The sequence below is a fragment of the Staurois parvus genome, unplaced genomic scaffold, assembly GCF_062004578.1.
Source record: "Staurois parvus isolate SC_StPar_1 unplaced genomic scaffold, SC_StPar_1.0 ptg000390l, whole genome shotgun sequence".
In the NCBI taxonomy this organism is placed as follows: Eukaryota; Metazoa; Chordata; class Amphibia; order Anura; family Ranidae; genus Staurois; species Staurois parvus.
In genome coordinates this window covers 4,363,398-4,377,743 of record NW_028318186.1, presented here as the reverse complement: position 1 = coordinate 4,377,743, position 14,346 = coordinate 4,363,398, and the positions used below count along the sequence as shown (strand labels likewise).

At 38.8% G+C, this 14,346-nt stretch overlaps 1 protein-coding gene across 1 annotated transcript in view; it reads right to left on the bottom strand.

Annotated features, from left to right (window-relative positions):
* LOC149455561 (cytochrome P450 2K4-like) overlaps window positions 1-13,525 on the bottom strand; it is a 41,755-nt gene extending 28,230 nt beyond the window's left edge. The window contains exons 1-3 of the mRNA XM_089686011.1: window positions 12,917-13,525; window positions 9,694-9,856; window positions 3,504-3,653 (exon numbers count right to left, since the gene is read on the bottom strand). Coding sequence (XP_089542137.1) covers window positions 3,504-3,653; window positions 9,694-9,856; window positions 12,917-13,111 — 508 coding nt within the window. The 5' untranslated portion in view covers window positions 13,112-13,525. The remainder of the gene's footprint in view (window positions 1-3,503; window positions 3,654-9,693; window positions 9,857-12,916) is intronic.
* Between the last annotated feature and the right edge of the window lie 821 nt (window positions 13,526-14,346).

Below are 14,346 nucleotides of genomic sequence, written 5' to 3'. Positions count from 1 at the left end.
CAGCCCCAGCAAGTAAGAGAGCCTGTCTATATATACTGTTCCCTCACTGTATACACTTTTGGTCTTCTCTCCTGCCTCTTCCTTGCACACACTGCCCTTCCACCCTCTCACCCTCCACAAAGAGGACCAGTCACTTATATGCTATCATATAGGGGACTATTGGTCCCCTACGTGATAGCAATAAAATCATAAGTTAAAAAAATAAATAAACACTTAAAAGACACATGAAAGAAAATAAATTGGAGCCTTCCCAACCCCCACATACACAGGCTTACTTAAAAAATACAATAGTTGGGGCGCGTATGTAAAAAAACAATTGTGCTACACAGGGGCGGACTGACCATTTGGAAACTCAGGCACTGCCCAAGGGCCCGGGGTCAGTAGGGGGCCCCATGAGATGCCCCTGGTACCTTTTTCATAGGCTTTTTTGAGTTTGGGCAAGGAAACAGGGGCCCCATGATCACCTATTGCCCAGGGGCCCCATGAGTTGTCAGTCCACCCCTGGTGCTACACATGTTACATATCACCGGTCTCACCAGAGTGAGATCAATCATTTTAGCTCCAGAGCTTATGGGGAATGCGAAACTGATGACCTGTAAGGGCTTTTAAAGCACCACCTATAGAAAATATCGGCATTTTTTTTGTTGTTGTTGTTGTTGTCCTTGTCTCTCTGCTGTTTGTCCTTTTCTAATCTCCTTTCCAAGCTGCTCTTAATCATATTTTACAGATTGAGTTTCCTGTTTTATGTGCTACATCTACAGTACTATCTATGTACCCCAGACTTCTTTTATGTACCTAGGGTTTGGAACAGGTCTCACTTCTTAGAAAGGTCTCTCTTTGTGCCTGTCCTGTTTTGCATAATGTTGATGCAGCAAAACTTTCTTTTGAACTCACATTATTACTGACCCACAAAGGTTCGCTAATAGTTCCTCACCAACTCTTTCCCTTATCCTTGTTTTTATGAAGCACCTATGTAAATTTTTTTTTTGCAACTTATGCCTTTATCAATGTATGATTTAAATTGGTTTCCATTTATCCAGTACAATTTATATTTGATGGTCACTGAATCTGTGATCCGAATGTTTGTTTATCTCTGCTTCATCTACAATAAAACTTTTTTGTAAAAGAAAATATCGGCATTAAGGTTTTGATGTTTTTTCACTGTTTCATGGGTGCACACAATAATAATGCTTGACATGTTGAGTATCTATTTACTAAGTGCAACATCATCTTTTATAGTTTACCAAAAACCTGGGTAAATTATTGTGTTTGTGTGCCCTAAAATTAAGTTTAGTGTATTTTTTACTGAAAAGTTGCATTTTATAAACCATTGCGCTAACATCATTTGACATAAAAAATTGGAACTACACAAATGTATTCTCTAGCTGTCTGGTTTCAGAAAATATATCATGTTTGGGATTTTTCAAGTCATTTTAAGGCCGTTTTTTTTTTTAATCATGTAAACCAAAAATTTTACAAGATTGAAAACATGGCTCTGGGACTCAAGTGGTTAAGTAGATGGAAAAAACCGATGGGAAAGCTGATGAAAAACTGATGTAAACTGATGTTTTTTATTTAAAAAAACGTGACTGAACTGATGAAACGAACAATCCACAAGTGTGAAAGAGGCCTTATGTTCAGTTCCTATCCCGTCTGCCACTGCTTCCACCACCACTATTACCAGCAAATACTGGCTGTCAAAAATGACAGCTGAGAACTGCTGTATATTACATATCAGAAACAGCTGTGCAGATACAGACTTGTAAAATAACACATCAAGATAGTTTGCAATTGTCACGTAAAACATATTGTCATATTATATTTACTATTTTATTCATATGTAGATTGGGTGTGTAACCTTTGACATCAATTAAAGAAACTGTGTAAAAAGGTAAAAAAAAAAAATCTTTTTCTATACAACCATTTATTACCTTAACCAGTCTTATTCAACTCCTTCTCCACGTTAGCTTTTATTTTTCCAATGCCTTTTGTTATCTTTATTTCTTTTAACATTAATTTTTTTTCATTTATTTTAGTTATTTTTTTTCAGTGTCACAAAAAATTCAAAATAAAACAAAATTCTTTCATTTACAAAAGTAAAAAGTAAAGTTTCATTTGTAAAACTTACAATAATTTGTATCATTTTAAACATGACAAATTATTGAAAATGTGTTGAATAATTATTGAAAATGTAAATCTTTTCAAAGCTTATACTGGCCAAAACACAATAGAAACTAAACGTGTCTATTAATTACAGAGTATTAAAAATTGCAAGACAATTTTGCCTAAAGAAAGTCTTGTTTGTCTCCAAATATATGTACAGTATGTATTACTTTGTTACCTTAAGTAATGAGAAAATAAATAGACAGCTCCATGGTGGAAATGTAAAAATGGATCTGGTTGAGAGCTGAAGTAATTAACCTCCATAGCGGTCTGATTATGTCCATATTTCTGTGCTCAAAGCGGTACATTTTTTGCATGGAAATATGTATTTTTTTTATTGTAGGCCTGTAATTTTTAGGAATAACTCACTGAAATCTGTCCGAACAAGAGTCTAGTAAACATCCCGGGTATGATAAAATTTGAAACACAAAATCATAAATTATAATTTAATAAATAATCATAAAAAATAATAATATAATAATAATGTAGTTCAATAATATAATCAAACCAAAAATACTGAATTTTGAAATATAGCGCCAAGTTCGCACATCACTGAGCAAATTCGCAAAATCTTTTTCAGTGTCTGATGACGAATTTCCCCACGAATCATTATCACTCAATTCTGCAAGTGGTTCTAATTTACTATCGCTGTTCTCTAGCTGGTCTAAAACCGCTTTTGGCCTAAAAGGACACCATGGACATTTATCAGTTTCCAGGCAGAAATAACAGTAAAAATGCAGGCAGGGCACAAATGTATGTGAAATGGTTTGATGCCGGCATCCGCCAGAGGACATTACAGGGGACACTGCAGGAGGGACATCGCGGGAGCACAGGACAAGGTAAGTGAAGAAGAGATCCCGAAGCAGCGCCGCATGGTAAGCCCGAGTGTAGCTCGGGATTACCGCTTGTCGTACTGAAACTTTACCCCGAGCTACACTCGGGAATACCGCCAGGGAGGCTACAGTACATCTGTACATTGCTTAGGACCTGTGTTTTTTGTTTTTTTTGCTTATGGGGAACCTGTATTTTATGTTTTTATTAAAAAAAAAACAGCATGCCCCTGCCTCCTCCTAAAACAAGCCAGTCTGGCAGGGTATCTCTAGAGCAAGGGAGCTGTATAAGAGGAGGGGGCCAGCAACTTTACTTTGATCCCAAATATCATATACTCAGATAACTGAAATTCAATAATATGTCCATATTCATAATGATGTATGTGGTAGGTGGTAAGCAGAAAAATCTGTTCTATTTTGTATCCCTTGTAATTTAAACAACTTCTCTATTCATAATGCACTTGTTTGCCTGCAGGCTCCAGTGCTAGAAACCCAGCCCTAAGTTTTAACCTTCTAAGGATTCGAGTTCCTTAGTAAAAAATCCACACTCTTCAACAATCCGATCTTCTATGGTCTTCTTTCCCATGCCAAAGTCCCGTAATTTTTTGAGAGTGAACCTTCTCATGGTTCTCCAGTTCTCACCATGACTGAATGGGACACCTGTGAAAAAATAAAAAACATCATCAGCCCAAATCTGGGTTTTTTTTCACGTTATCACCATTCACAGGTATGAGTAAAGCCAAATTCTTGCAAGAGGAAAAAAATGTGTTTGCAATAAACGCATTGCAATAACACAATAAAGCCATTTTATTACTGGCACTCTAATGCACACATGCATAACAAATGTGCTACAGTGCCCCAAAACACACAGATGTGAAGATTCTGTTTGTTGTGGTCCATTGTGTTGCCAAAAGCAGTGTGCGTGTGGTTTTAAGAGGCCATTCACACTTGTGCGACTTTCCATGCAACTTTGGTGTCCAAAGTCTCATGACAAGCCATACCCCATGTTTCCCAATGAGTACCATTCATATCTGTGCGGCTTCGAGTCGCAGCGACTTGAGCGTAGTTCCTGCACCATATTGGTCTGACTTTCATGTGACTTTAGGGCCATAGTCTTCAATGTAAACCCCCTAAAGTCACATAAAAGTCAGACCTAAATGTTATACATGCAACTTGTGTGAGACTTGTGTACAACTTTGTACAGCCCATAAAATCATCCTTGATCAAAGCCAAAGTCGCATTAAATTCGCACTCATCCAAAGCTGTATCAAAGACGCACCAAGGTCACATCAACTCGCACTGTAAAGTTGCAACGAAGATAGCATGATTTTAAAGTTGCACAAGTGTGAATGAAGCCTTTTAATCAGGGGCGGACTGACCATTTGGAAACTCGGGCACTGCCCGAGGGTCTGGGGTCAGTAGGGGGCCCCATGAGATGCCCCTGGTACCTTTTTCATAGGCTTTTTTGAGTTTGGGCAAGGACACAGGGGCCCGATGATCCCCTATTGCCGGGGGGCCCCATGAGTTGTCAGTCCGCCCCTGCTTTTAATGCACACTGACAACCCATTCAAAACAAATACTGTTAGGTCTCTTCCATGTTTGCTTTTTTCTCTTTTAACAGATGTTGTATTTGCTTTGTTTGGGAGCATTATTCAGACACATAATGAAAAGTTAATACTCAAGGTATACTGTGCAAGTTATTTTCTTCCTAGTATGATAGAGACATCTTCTGGAGATTTTCATTATTTTTTCTTTTTTAGGTCATGTATTTGTTTTAAGTTTTATTGGTAGTATTTTTATTTACTGATTTATGATAATTGTTTAGGCCAATGATGTGTCTCCCACCCTATAATGTATTAACAGTTTGATTCTGCAATTGCTTTTTTGTACAGTCATTTTATAATTTTGCTATTATCTGCCTATTGAGGCACATATTTCAGCATGCTTCTTTGCATTCCTCTTAGTTTATTTGCTCTTTTCTACTATTGACTAGTTTATTTTAGAATTATGTTTTTTAAGGAAAAAACGTAGAAGAACCCCTTTTCTTTCAGACTATAACTATGTGATTGAAACTCTGCATGGCCCCCCAAAAGGGAGCATGGGGGGTCAGCCACTCTTATAAGTCACTCAATTTCGTTTAAAATTGTTGATTTGAGCTTCACCTGCTAACTGGATATGCAATTATGAAATATTAATATGATTTATTTAACTATTTCCTGAATAAAAATTAAAACTATATTTTTTGTGCATTTAGACTTTTCTAAATCCGTACATAGCAAGTAAGTAAATATATATATATATATCTATATTCATATACATACACTCTATAACTATACTACTTTACTGCCAAAAGAATTGGGACGCCTGCCTTTCCAAGCACATGATGAGCTTTAATGGCATCCCAGTCTTAGTCCGTAGGGTTCAATATTGAGTTGGCCCCGCCCTTTGCAGCTATAACAGCTTCAACTCTTCTGGGAAGGCTGTCCACAAGGATTAGGAGTGTGTTTATGGGAAGGTTTGACCATTCTTTCAGAAGCGCACTTGTGAGGTCAGGCACTGATGTCAGATGAGAAGGCCTGGCTAGCAGTCTCCGCTCTAATTCATCCCAAAGGTGTTCTAACGGGTTGAGGTCAGGACTCTGTGCAAGCCACCACTGGACTCTAGAGCAATGAAGACTTGTTTCTAAATCACACTTCTCTGTCTGACAATCCATTGAATGTGTCTGGGGTTGGCGGTTGCCAGGAGAACAGTACTTGCCAGACTGCATTGTGCCAAGTGTAAAGTTTGATGGAGGGGGGATTATGGTGTGGGGTTGCTTTTCAGGGATTGGGCTTGGCCCCTTAGTTTCAGAAAAGGGAACTCTTAAGGCATCAGCATAATAAAACATTTTGAACAATTTCATACTCCCAACTTTGTGGGAAGAGTTTGGGGATGGCCCCTTCCTGTTCCAACATGACTGCACACCAGTTCATAAAGCAAGGTCCCTAAAGACATGGATGAGTGAGTTTGGGGTGGAGGAACTTGACTGGCCTGCACACAGTCTTGACCTCAACCCAACAGAGCAACTTTGGGATGAATTAGAGTGGAGACTATAAGGGTGGGCCAACTCAAAATTGAACCTTATGGACTAAGACTGGGATGCTATTAAAGTTCATGTGTGATATAGTATATATATATATATATATATATATATATATATATATATATATATATCATTCCCTTTTAAGGACTTTTTAGTGCTGCTGAAAACAGGTGACATGTAGTTACCCTGCCACCTATGCAGTTACACCAGTTATAACAATTCTTGTTCAAGAGTTCAACTTTCAAGTGTTATAGTTTGAAATTAGCCTAAGTTCAATTCATGATGGGGAGGGGGGCTGTTGACTAACCTTACATGAAGTCCAAAAAACTTCAAACTAATAGGCAAAGGGTTGTTAAATTGTTGTTAGAATCATTTGTATGTGGTTTTCAGAACTGTACAATTTTCATAGACAGTGACATTGTATTTTAAACTCACATATTTTGAATGTGTAATTGCTTTTTTTCTGATAAATTTAGCTTGGCTTAAATACAGCATAAGCATCCTAATCTTATTCATTTCAACTTGGAAAAAATGCTTTTTGAAATAGTTTTGGCTGCAACACTTAATTTTACGCAGCTCTGAAAGACCTGAAATTATCAGTGGATGTAGTAGCCATAACAGAAGTTACATTTATAGGAATGTAACTTATAAAAAATAAAGCTAAAGCCCTCAAGGTCATGCAAATTGGCCAGTGACGAAACAATTTGATACTATAGTCTGTGAACTTCTTTTATATTCCAATATTTTTATTAGAAAAAAGAATCAGAGAATACAGACATGGCATTTGAATATAGAGCATAACACCAGTAGTAAGCAAATAAGAAAACATAGCAATGTATTGAGGGCATAACAGGAACAACATGACCAATTGTCTGATCAACCAAATTAAACATACAGGTAATCCCAGACAGGGGAGCACATATAAATCAAATAGGGCAGTCTTCATTAGAAACAGCAAATGTAAACCTGAGATAATCAGGAAAAAACTAGCAGAAATAGAAAGAAGGAAAAGGAGAGAAGCTTTAGCTTTTATGAGGGTTGTATTAATAGACACTTTTGATAAGGCATAGTTAGGTTCAGATATCATTCCCATTGAATCATGTAGGGAAGCTTAGAGGTCAAATCAGTGAGGGACAGTTGAGCACTGACAACTCATAGGGCCCCCGGGCAATAGGGGATCATGGGGCCCCTGTGTCCTTGCCCAAACTCAAAAAATCCTGTGAAAAAGGTACCAGGGGCATCTCATGGGGTCCCCTACTGACCCTGGGCCCTTGGGCAGTGCCCGAGTTTCCAAATGGTCAGTCCACCCCTGGTGAGGGAAGAGTATAGTATACATATCTGTCCTTCAAAAGGTCTTGGGACTGGCAAGAAATTTCAAAGGATGTGAGAGCGAGAGGCTCATCTAATAAGTTAAGTTTTGATCACAGTAAAGATACAATTTGGTTATATTTAAAAATTTCATTTGGGGGTATCTGTAATTTAGTTTTATAATGTTGTAGGGGGTATATTTGATTCCCATCAAGATAATTTCCAATCCTAAATAATCCTTTGTTAATCCACCATTGAAATGATGCAGTTACTGAATCAGGTGGAAACTCTGGGTTGCAAAAGATGGGGTCCAGGGATGTATGTGGAGAAAATAGGGACTTGCGGTGGCATACTCTATCCCAGACTGCCAGTGAATGCGACAAAGATGGGTACAATATAGGAGGGCATAAGCGGCTAGGAAGCCACATTAAGGAGCCAATGGCAAAGGGATGGCAGGAAGGGGCCTCTATGGAAACCCAAAGGGGAGCAGACCCAGTGGCCATAGTATAGGCTAACTGGGAAATTTGAGCAGCCTAAAAGTAATTTTGAAGATTTGGAAGGTCATGCTCACCCTGCGGTTTTGAAGTGAACAATGTTAGTTTGCTCATCCAGGGATTTCTGTTGCTTCAGATAAAGTGAAAGACTTCTGCCTGTAGACGTTGTAAATCCCCCCTCGGGGCTGCTATTGGTAAGGTTCTAAAATAGTAGAGCCAGGGCAAAAAATAAATTTTAATTGAGTGGATTCTGCCAAACCAGGATAAAGAATAGTCTGCCCAGCGACGAAGGTCATCACATAATTTCTTAAAAAGTGGAGGCTAATTGGCCAGATAGAGAGTCTTAATAGAGGACATGAACTGAACCACTAAATAAGGCAGGGAACATTGTGCCCATTGCTGAACTTCTTTTTTAAACCATACTACACTTCATTGTCTTAAAATATAACTAAAGGCAAATTTTTTTTTGTAGTTTTGGATAGAGTGCAGAGGGATTAGAACACCTGTCAGTTTTGATTGCTGTCTGTGCCCCCATTAGGGAGATTTGCCCTCTCTATTTGTCCTATTTACCATTATCAATGAAAGTGAAAGTAAAAGAAAAATCCAAAATTTTGGGTTGTCCCCAGAAATGTAATAGAGGGGAAATATTCCAATGGGAACACTAGTTCTGGTGACCTAGTTATCTGAGAAACAATGGCCAAAAATATTGTTCATCAGATGTACAGAATGTAAGCAGCTTGGATAGGTTACATAATAGGGAGAGATGAGGCAGGTTTTTAGATAGCAATAATTATTAAAGTGAATTATCTGTGAGACAATGGTTACAAATATTGTTCTGGGCCGGACAGTATATGAGCAGCTTGGTAAGACTGTAGAGGGAGAAATGAGGCAGACTTTATTTTGAAATAAACATTAGAGGTTTTTTTTCAGAGACAATAGCCACAAATAGCATAATGACTGGACAGTATGTAAACAGCATGGTGAAGCTGCAATGTAAAAGGGAGGGGCGAGGCAGGTGTTATCTTGAAATAAAAATTTGAGTGTATTATTTCATAAAACAATAGCCACAAATATTATTCAGTGACTGGATAGTATGTAGTTAGCGAAGTTAGGCTGCAATGTAAGAAGGAGAGACAAGGTAGACTTTATCTTGAAATAACCATTAGAGTGTATTATTTCAAAGACAAAGCTATACATTTTATAAAATGACTGGGCTGTAGGTTCACAGCTTTGTAGGACTGTAATGTAATGGGGAGAGACAGGGCAGGTTTTATTTAAAATAAAACTTAAAGCATATTATTTCAGACATTTGAGACAAAAGACACACATTTTGTACAGTGGCTGGACAGTACGTAAGCAGCTTAATCAGGACACAATTGAAGAGGGGGTAAAGGGGAAGGTTTTATACACAAATATTGCAAAGTGGCTAGAAAAGATGTGAGCAGTGTAGGGAGAGACGAGACAGTTTTTTTTAAATAAATAGACAATACCCAAAGACTATAGCCACACAAATTGTACAGTAGCTGGACAGGAAAGGGAAGTAATGGTATGTCAACCACCCAACTACTGCTTCCTTGCTCTGTGGCTGTATAGGATGGCCACTCTCGTATAGAAAAGATGGATATGCCCTCCCTTTAGATGGTGCAGCTTAAACATTGCATTGTCCTGCAGAACCCTTCCCCCCCCCCCCAATACATCTGTTTTAAACTGTAAATAGTTTTGGTTCTACATGACAATTTATACATGTTTCCAGACAGTTGTCCCTAAAATGTGATTATTGCACAAAAATTGATAGAAAGTATCAGCGTAAGCATACCAAATCCTTTGTTCATGTCCTCGAACATCGGTATATGGGGCCTTTCAGCAAATTCATCAGCATAGTCAAGAAGTGCACTTCTGACAGTCTCATAGCCAGATAATATCACCATTTTCACTCCACCCATTTGAATACTGAACACAGAACCATATTTTTTTGAGAGCTGACAAGACAAAATATTGAGATATGTACTGTATGCAATATTTTTAAGCAAAATGACACACACGTAGCCAAAACAGAGAATGCCTGCATTTGATAACAGATGTTATTTTTGCCCATAGAATAATTAAGGATTTAAATGTTTTGTTTTTTTTTTATTAAAGTTTATATACATTACCAAAAAAAGGATATAGTACATCTCTTACTAAAACCTTACACATACAAACATAAACCCAGAAGACGTGACACATAAGGGAAAACAGAATAACAGGCAGCCAGGCACACAGTGGCTCACAGTCACTCAAGTCAGAAAACAGGGAGTGTATGTCTTTTTGCAGTTAATTTGCTAGTTTTATTTGGATGGGGTGAGAGTGAGCCTTGGGATACTCTAAAACTAGTAGAAACACAACAGAAGACACTAGTAACTGCTTTATGGTTTAACCACCCTCTTGCTTTCGGAGATTAAATGAACTACAACACAAGGAACCCATTAACAGAAGTTTAATCCTGATTCAAGAAACTGTAATGAGCTCTCCCAAAAGTAGCAAGGACAGTCTCTAGGATCCTTGAGGCTGGTACTCAATGTGCCCTGGGTACTGTAATGCCTACTGTAGGACCAGGTAGTCTTTGTATTTGATGCTTCCAGCCTGGATCCTCTGTAAAGTTTCCTGTCCTGCTTCATGGTACTCTGGATGGGGGCCCTTGAGCTCTAGCTGCAGCTGGGACCCCAAAAAGGATTTCTTCTGTTCTGTAGCTAGCAGTCTAGGGATGTCTCAGCCCTCAGACTGGGTCTTACTTAGGAACAAGAGCGTGCTGTTTTAGGCTTCAGACTATTTATACCCCTTTCAGCTCCCTGCTGGCTACTTTCCTGACCAGGGATTGACTGAGGCTATAGAAATATTCAGGCCAGGGTTTCACTCTCTCACCCACTATATCCCAGAACACAGTGGGATGCAGGAGGAAGTAGTTGAACCTACATCAGCAAAACCCAGATCAGCCAAAAGTACAGTAATTGAACACTGCTCTCGTTTTACAAGGAAGCCAAAAAATGAAATTTGTAAAATCAAAAAGTCCAGCGCTTAAATATATGCAGCTGTTTCCTCAATCAATCAAGAGGTAACTATATCCAGATGATCCAATTTCAAAGATTCTTACCAGATTTTCCAACCCATAGACCAATAAATGGGTCTAATAAGTTTTTATTTTTCACTCCAACATCTCTGTGTCTTCCTTAAACCTAGACAAGGAGACATTGGAGTGAAAAAAAGCTTTATTAGACCCATTGACTGGTGTGTGAATCAGAAAATCTGGTAAGAATCTTTTAGATTTAATCTCATGGATACCTGTTGATTGATTGAAGAAACAGCTGCATATACAGTGTTTTTGTGCTGGACTTATTGAATTTACATACTGAAATTCACCAGGGGGCGTTATTGTGCAGTCTAGCAGCTGATTGGGGACACTTTTAATACCTGAACTCTGGTAACCTAACTAGAGGGTGCTACATTGGGGTTATCAGGAACAGTATTAAAACAGATAGTATTAAGCCAACCATAGACGATTTGAATCTTGGCCGGTTCAGCAGGGACCAGCTGAAATCCAAACCATATATAGGCAGACCGAATGTACCCAAGTTGATTGATCGATCAACTTGGATACAACCAGCCTGTAGGATTTTACATGTGATTATTTCTAGGTGATATTACAGCCACTGGCAGTAATCACTTTGTTCCCCTGCTAGGGACAGCTTCCCCTGCACATCTGCCAGGAGAACACAATGGCTCAGCGGGATCGATTTTCCCATCAACAGCTTGCAGGAGAGAAAATCACCCCATCTATGGCCGACTTAAGGGTTACATGGGAGCTTAAAAGTTAAGGGCAGGGGTGGACTGACCATTTGGAAACTCGGGCACTGCCCGAGGACCCAGGGTCAGTAGGGGGCCCTATGAGATGCCCCTGGTACTTTTTTCATAGGCTGTTTTGAGTTTGGACAAGAACACAGGGGCCCCATGATCCCCTATTGCCCAGGGGCCCCATGAGTTGTCAGTCCGCCCCGGGGGCAGGGTTAAGTGGAAGGAGACCTAAGGGTATTGCATCATTTTTTCAATTAGAATTGCCAGCATTACTTTCCCAACCCTGAAAGCTGTTTGCTACAGTATAATCTCTAGAAAACACAGAGCATTACTACCAGATAATAACACAATCATGATTCATGTGTTTGTGGGTACAAGAGCTATGCCTGGTTCAGTATTTGTTTTTTTTTTGCACTGAACCAGTTCAAGGCAGGAACTCTGCCTGTTAATGATAGCACAGACTTCACAGTATTGATTAACTCAGGAGCTGCTTGCAATGTTATGGCCTGGTGGTCAGGAATTTGTAATCTGATAAAGCGTATGATCTCCTCATGTTAGATTTGGCAGATTGTGGTTGGCAATGCAAAGCCAGAACCAGTTGTAGGAAGAGCTTTGCCAATAGATTAATGGGAGACACTGTCTATTTATTTGACATACCACTTGGACATCAACCTTTATGGTTGTAGATTATCATTACATTTTCAAGAGAAGATCATGAGATGTAATTAATGATTTGCAATAATAACGGATCATAGTATACTAATAATAGTATACTAGTGAATTTCAGGATAATATACACTGTCATTCAGTAACACATGAAAATGTTCAAGGGAAGGAAGACTTTTTATAAGCACTGTAAAACCCATCTCATGAGTTGCTGATATTTGCAAATTGTTAGTGGCAGCTTAAAGGAAACATGTCAACTGCCTTTGCTGAACTGTTCTTTAAAAAGTGTTGATTGTGTGGCTGAGATGCTGATCAATTTGCTGCAGTATTCTGAACCATTGACCTGAGACAAACTGATTAGGAGTTCAGATTTTATAAACCTAATGTTGATTTTAAGAATACTAAAGCAAAAAGACCATTGTAAGAAGCTCAGCAATGTCATCTCATGCATTTGTATTACTATAGGTTTCCTTTTAGACTGCATTAACTGAGTGTAAATCTTTACTGAATATAGAAATAAGTCAGCCGAACACCTAAATAGTTACCTTCATGAAAGTTTCATTTGGCCTCCTGAGATTAATCATATGCAGATTTCCGATCACCGGCAGAGTTCTGGGCCCTGGAGGGAGTTTTCTGGTTGAAGTTACTGAAGTCCACTGTCCCCAGCTTTTTATAATGTATAGGATAGCCAAAAATAATAGTCCGTATATGGTAAATTCAGACGTTAGAGTAAACTCCATGGTTATTGTTCTGAAGATGTAAAGGTGGCACAAGGTGATCTTGTGAGTTTTGTTTCCTGTATTGTCTGAAATGGGAGGAATACTGCACTGTCACTTTTTTAATAGTTGTCTGCTTCAGAATAAATCAAGACAGTCCAGAAATGAGTAACCTGGATAACTAATTTGCTTTCAAAACACTTAGTTTCCATCTACAGGTATGATTTTATACACATTGAGAAATCACACGTACAGTTGTATTCAAAATAATAGCAGTCAGACATCACTAACCTGATCAATCACTGTTCTTGGTAGAAATGATATTTCTACATGGCAAACAATTTACTAGCAGGTGTAGTAGAGTAATAGAAATCCAACAGACCCAACAGTCATGACATGCATGCTGCTGATTCTGTGTAATTGAATCACTAATTGAAAGGGGCATGTTCAAAATAATAGCAGTGTGGAGTTCTATTAGTGAGGTCATTCATTCTTTGAAAAACAGGTGGCAATTATTGCCCTTATTTAAGGAAGGAAGGCAGCAAATGTTGTACATGCTGGTTACAGTACATTTCTCTCTGAAATTCTGAGGAAAATGGGTTGTTCCAGACATTGTTCAGAAGAACAGCGTACCTTGATTAAAATGTTGATTGGAGAGGGGAAAACATATAAAGAAGTGCAGAAAATGATAGGCTGCTCAGCTAAAATGATCGCAAATGCTTTAAAATGGCAACCATAACCTGAAAGACGTGGAAGAAAGCTAAAAACTACCATTGAAATGGATAGAAGAATAGCCAAAATGGCAAGGACTCAGCCAACAATCAGCTCCAGGAAGATCAAAGAAGGTGTAAAGTTCCCTGTGAGTACTGTTACAGTTAGAAGATGCCTGTGTGAAGCCAAGCTATCTGCAAGAAGCCCCCGCAAAGTCCCACTGTTGAAAAAAAGACGTGCTGAAGAGGTTACAATTTGCCAAAGAGCACATTGACTGGCCTAAAGAGAAATGGCGCAACATTTTGTGGACTGATGAAAGTAAGATTGTTCTTTTTGGGTCTAGTGGCCGGAGACAGTTTGTCAGACAACCCCCAAACACTGAATTCAAGCCACAGTACACTGTGAAGACAGTGAAGCATGGTGGTGCAAGCATCATGATATGGGGATGTTTCTCATACTACGGTGTTGGGCCTATTTATCGCATACCAAGGATCATGGATCAGTTTGAATACATCAGAATACTTGGAGAGGTCATGCTGCCTTATGCT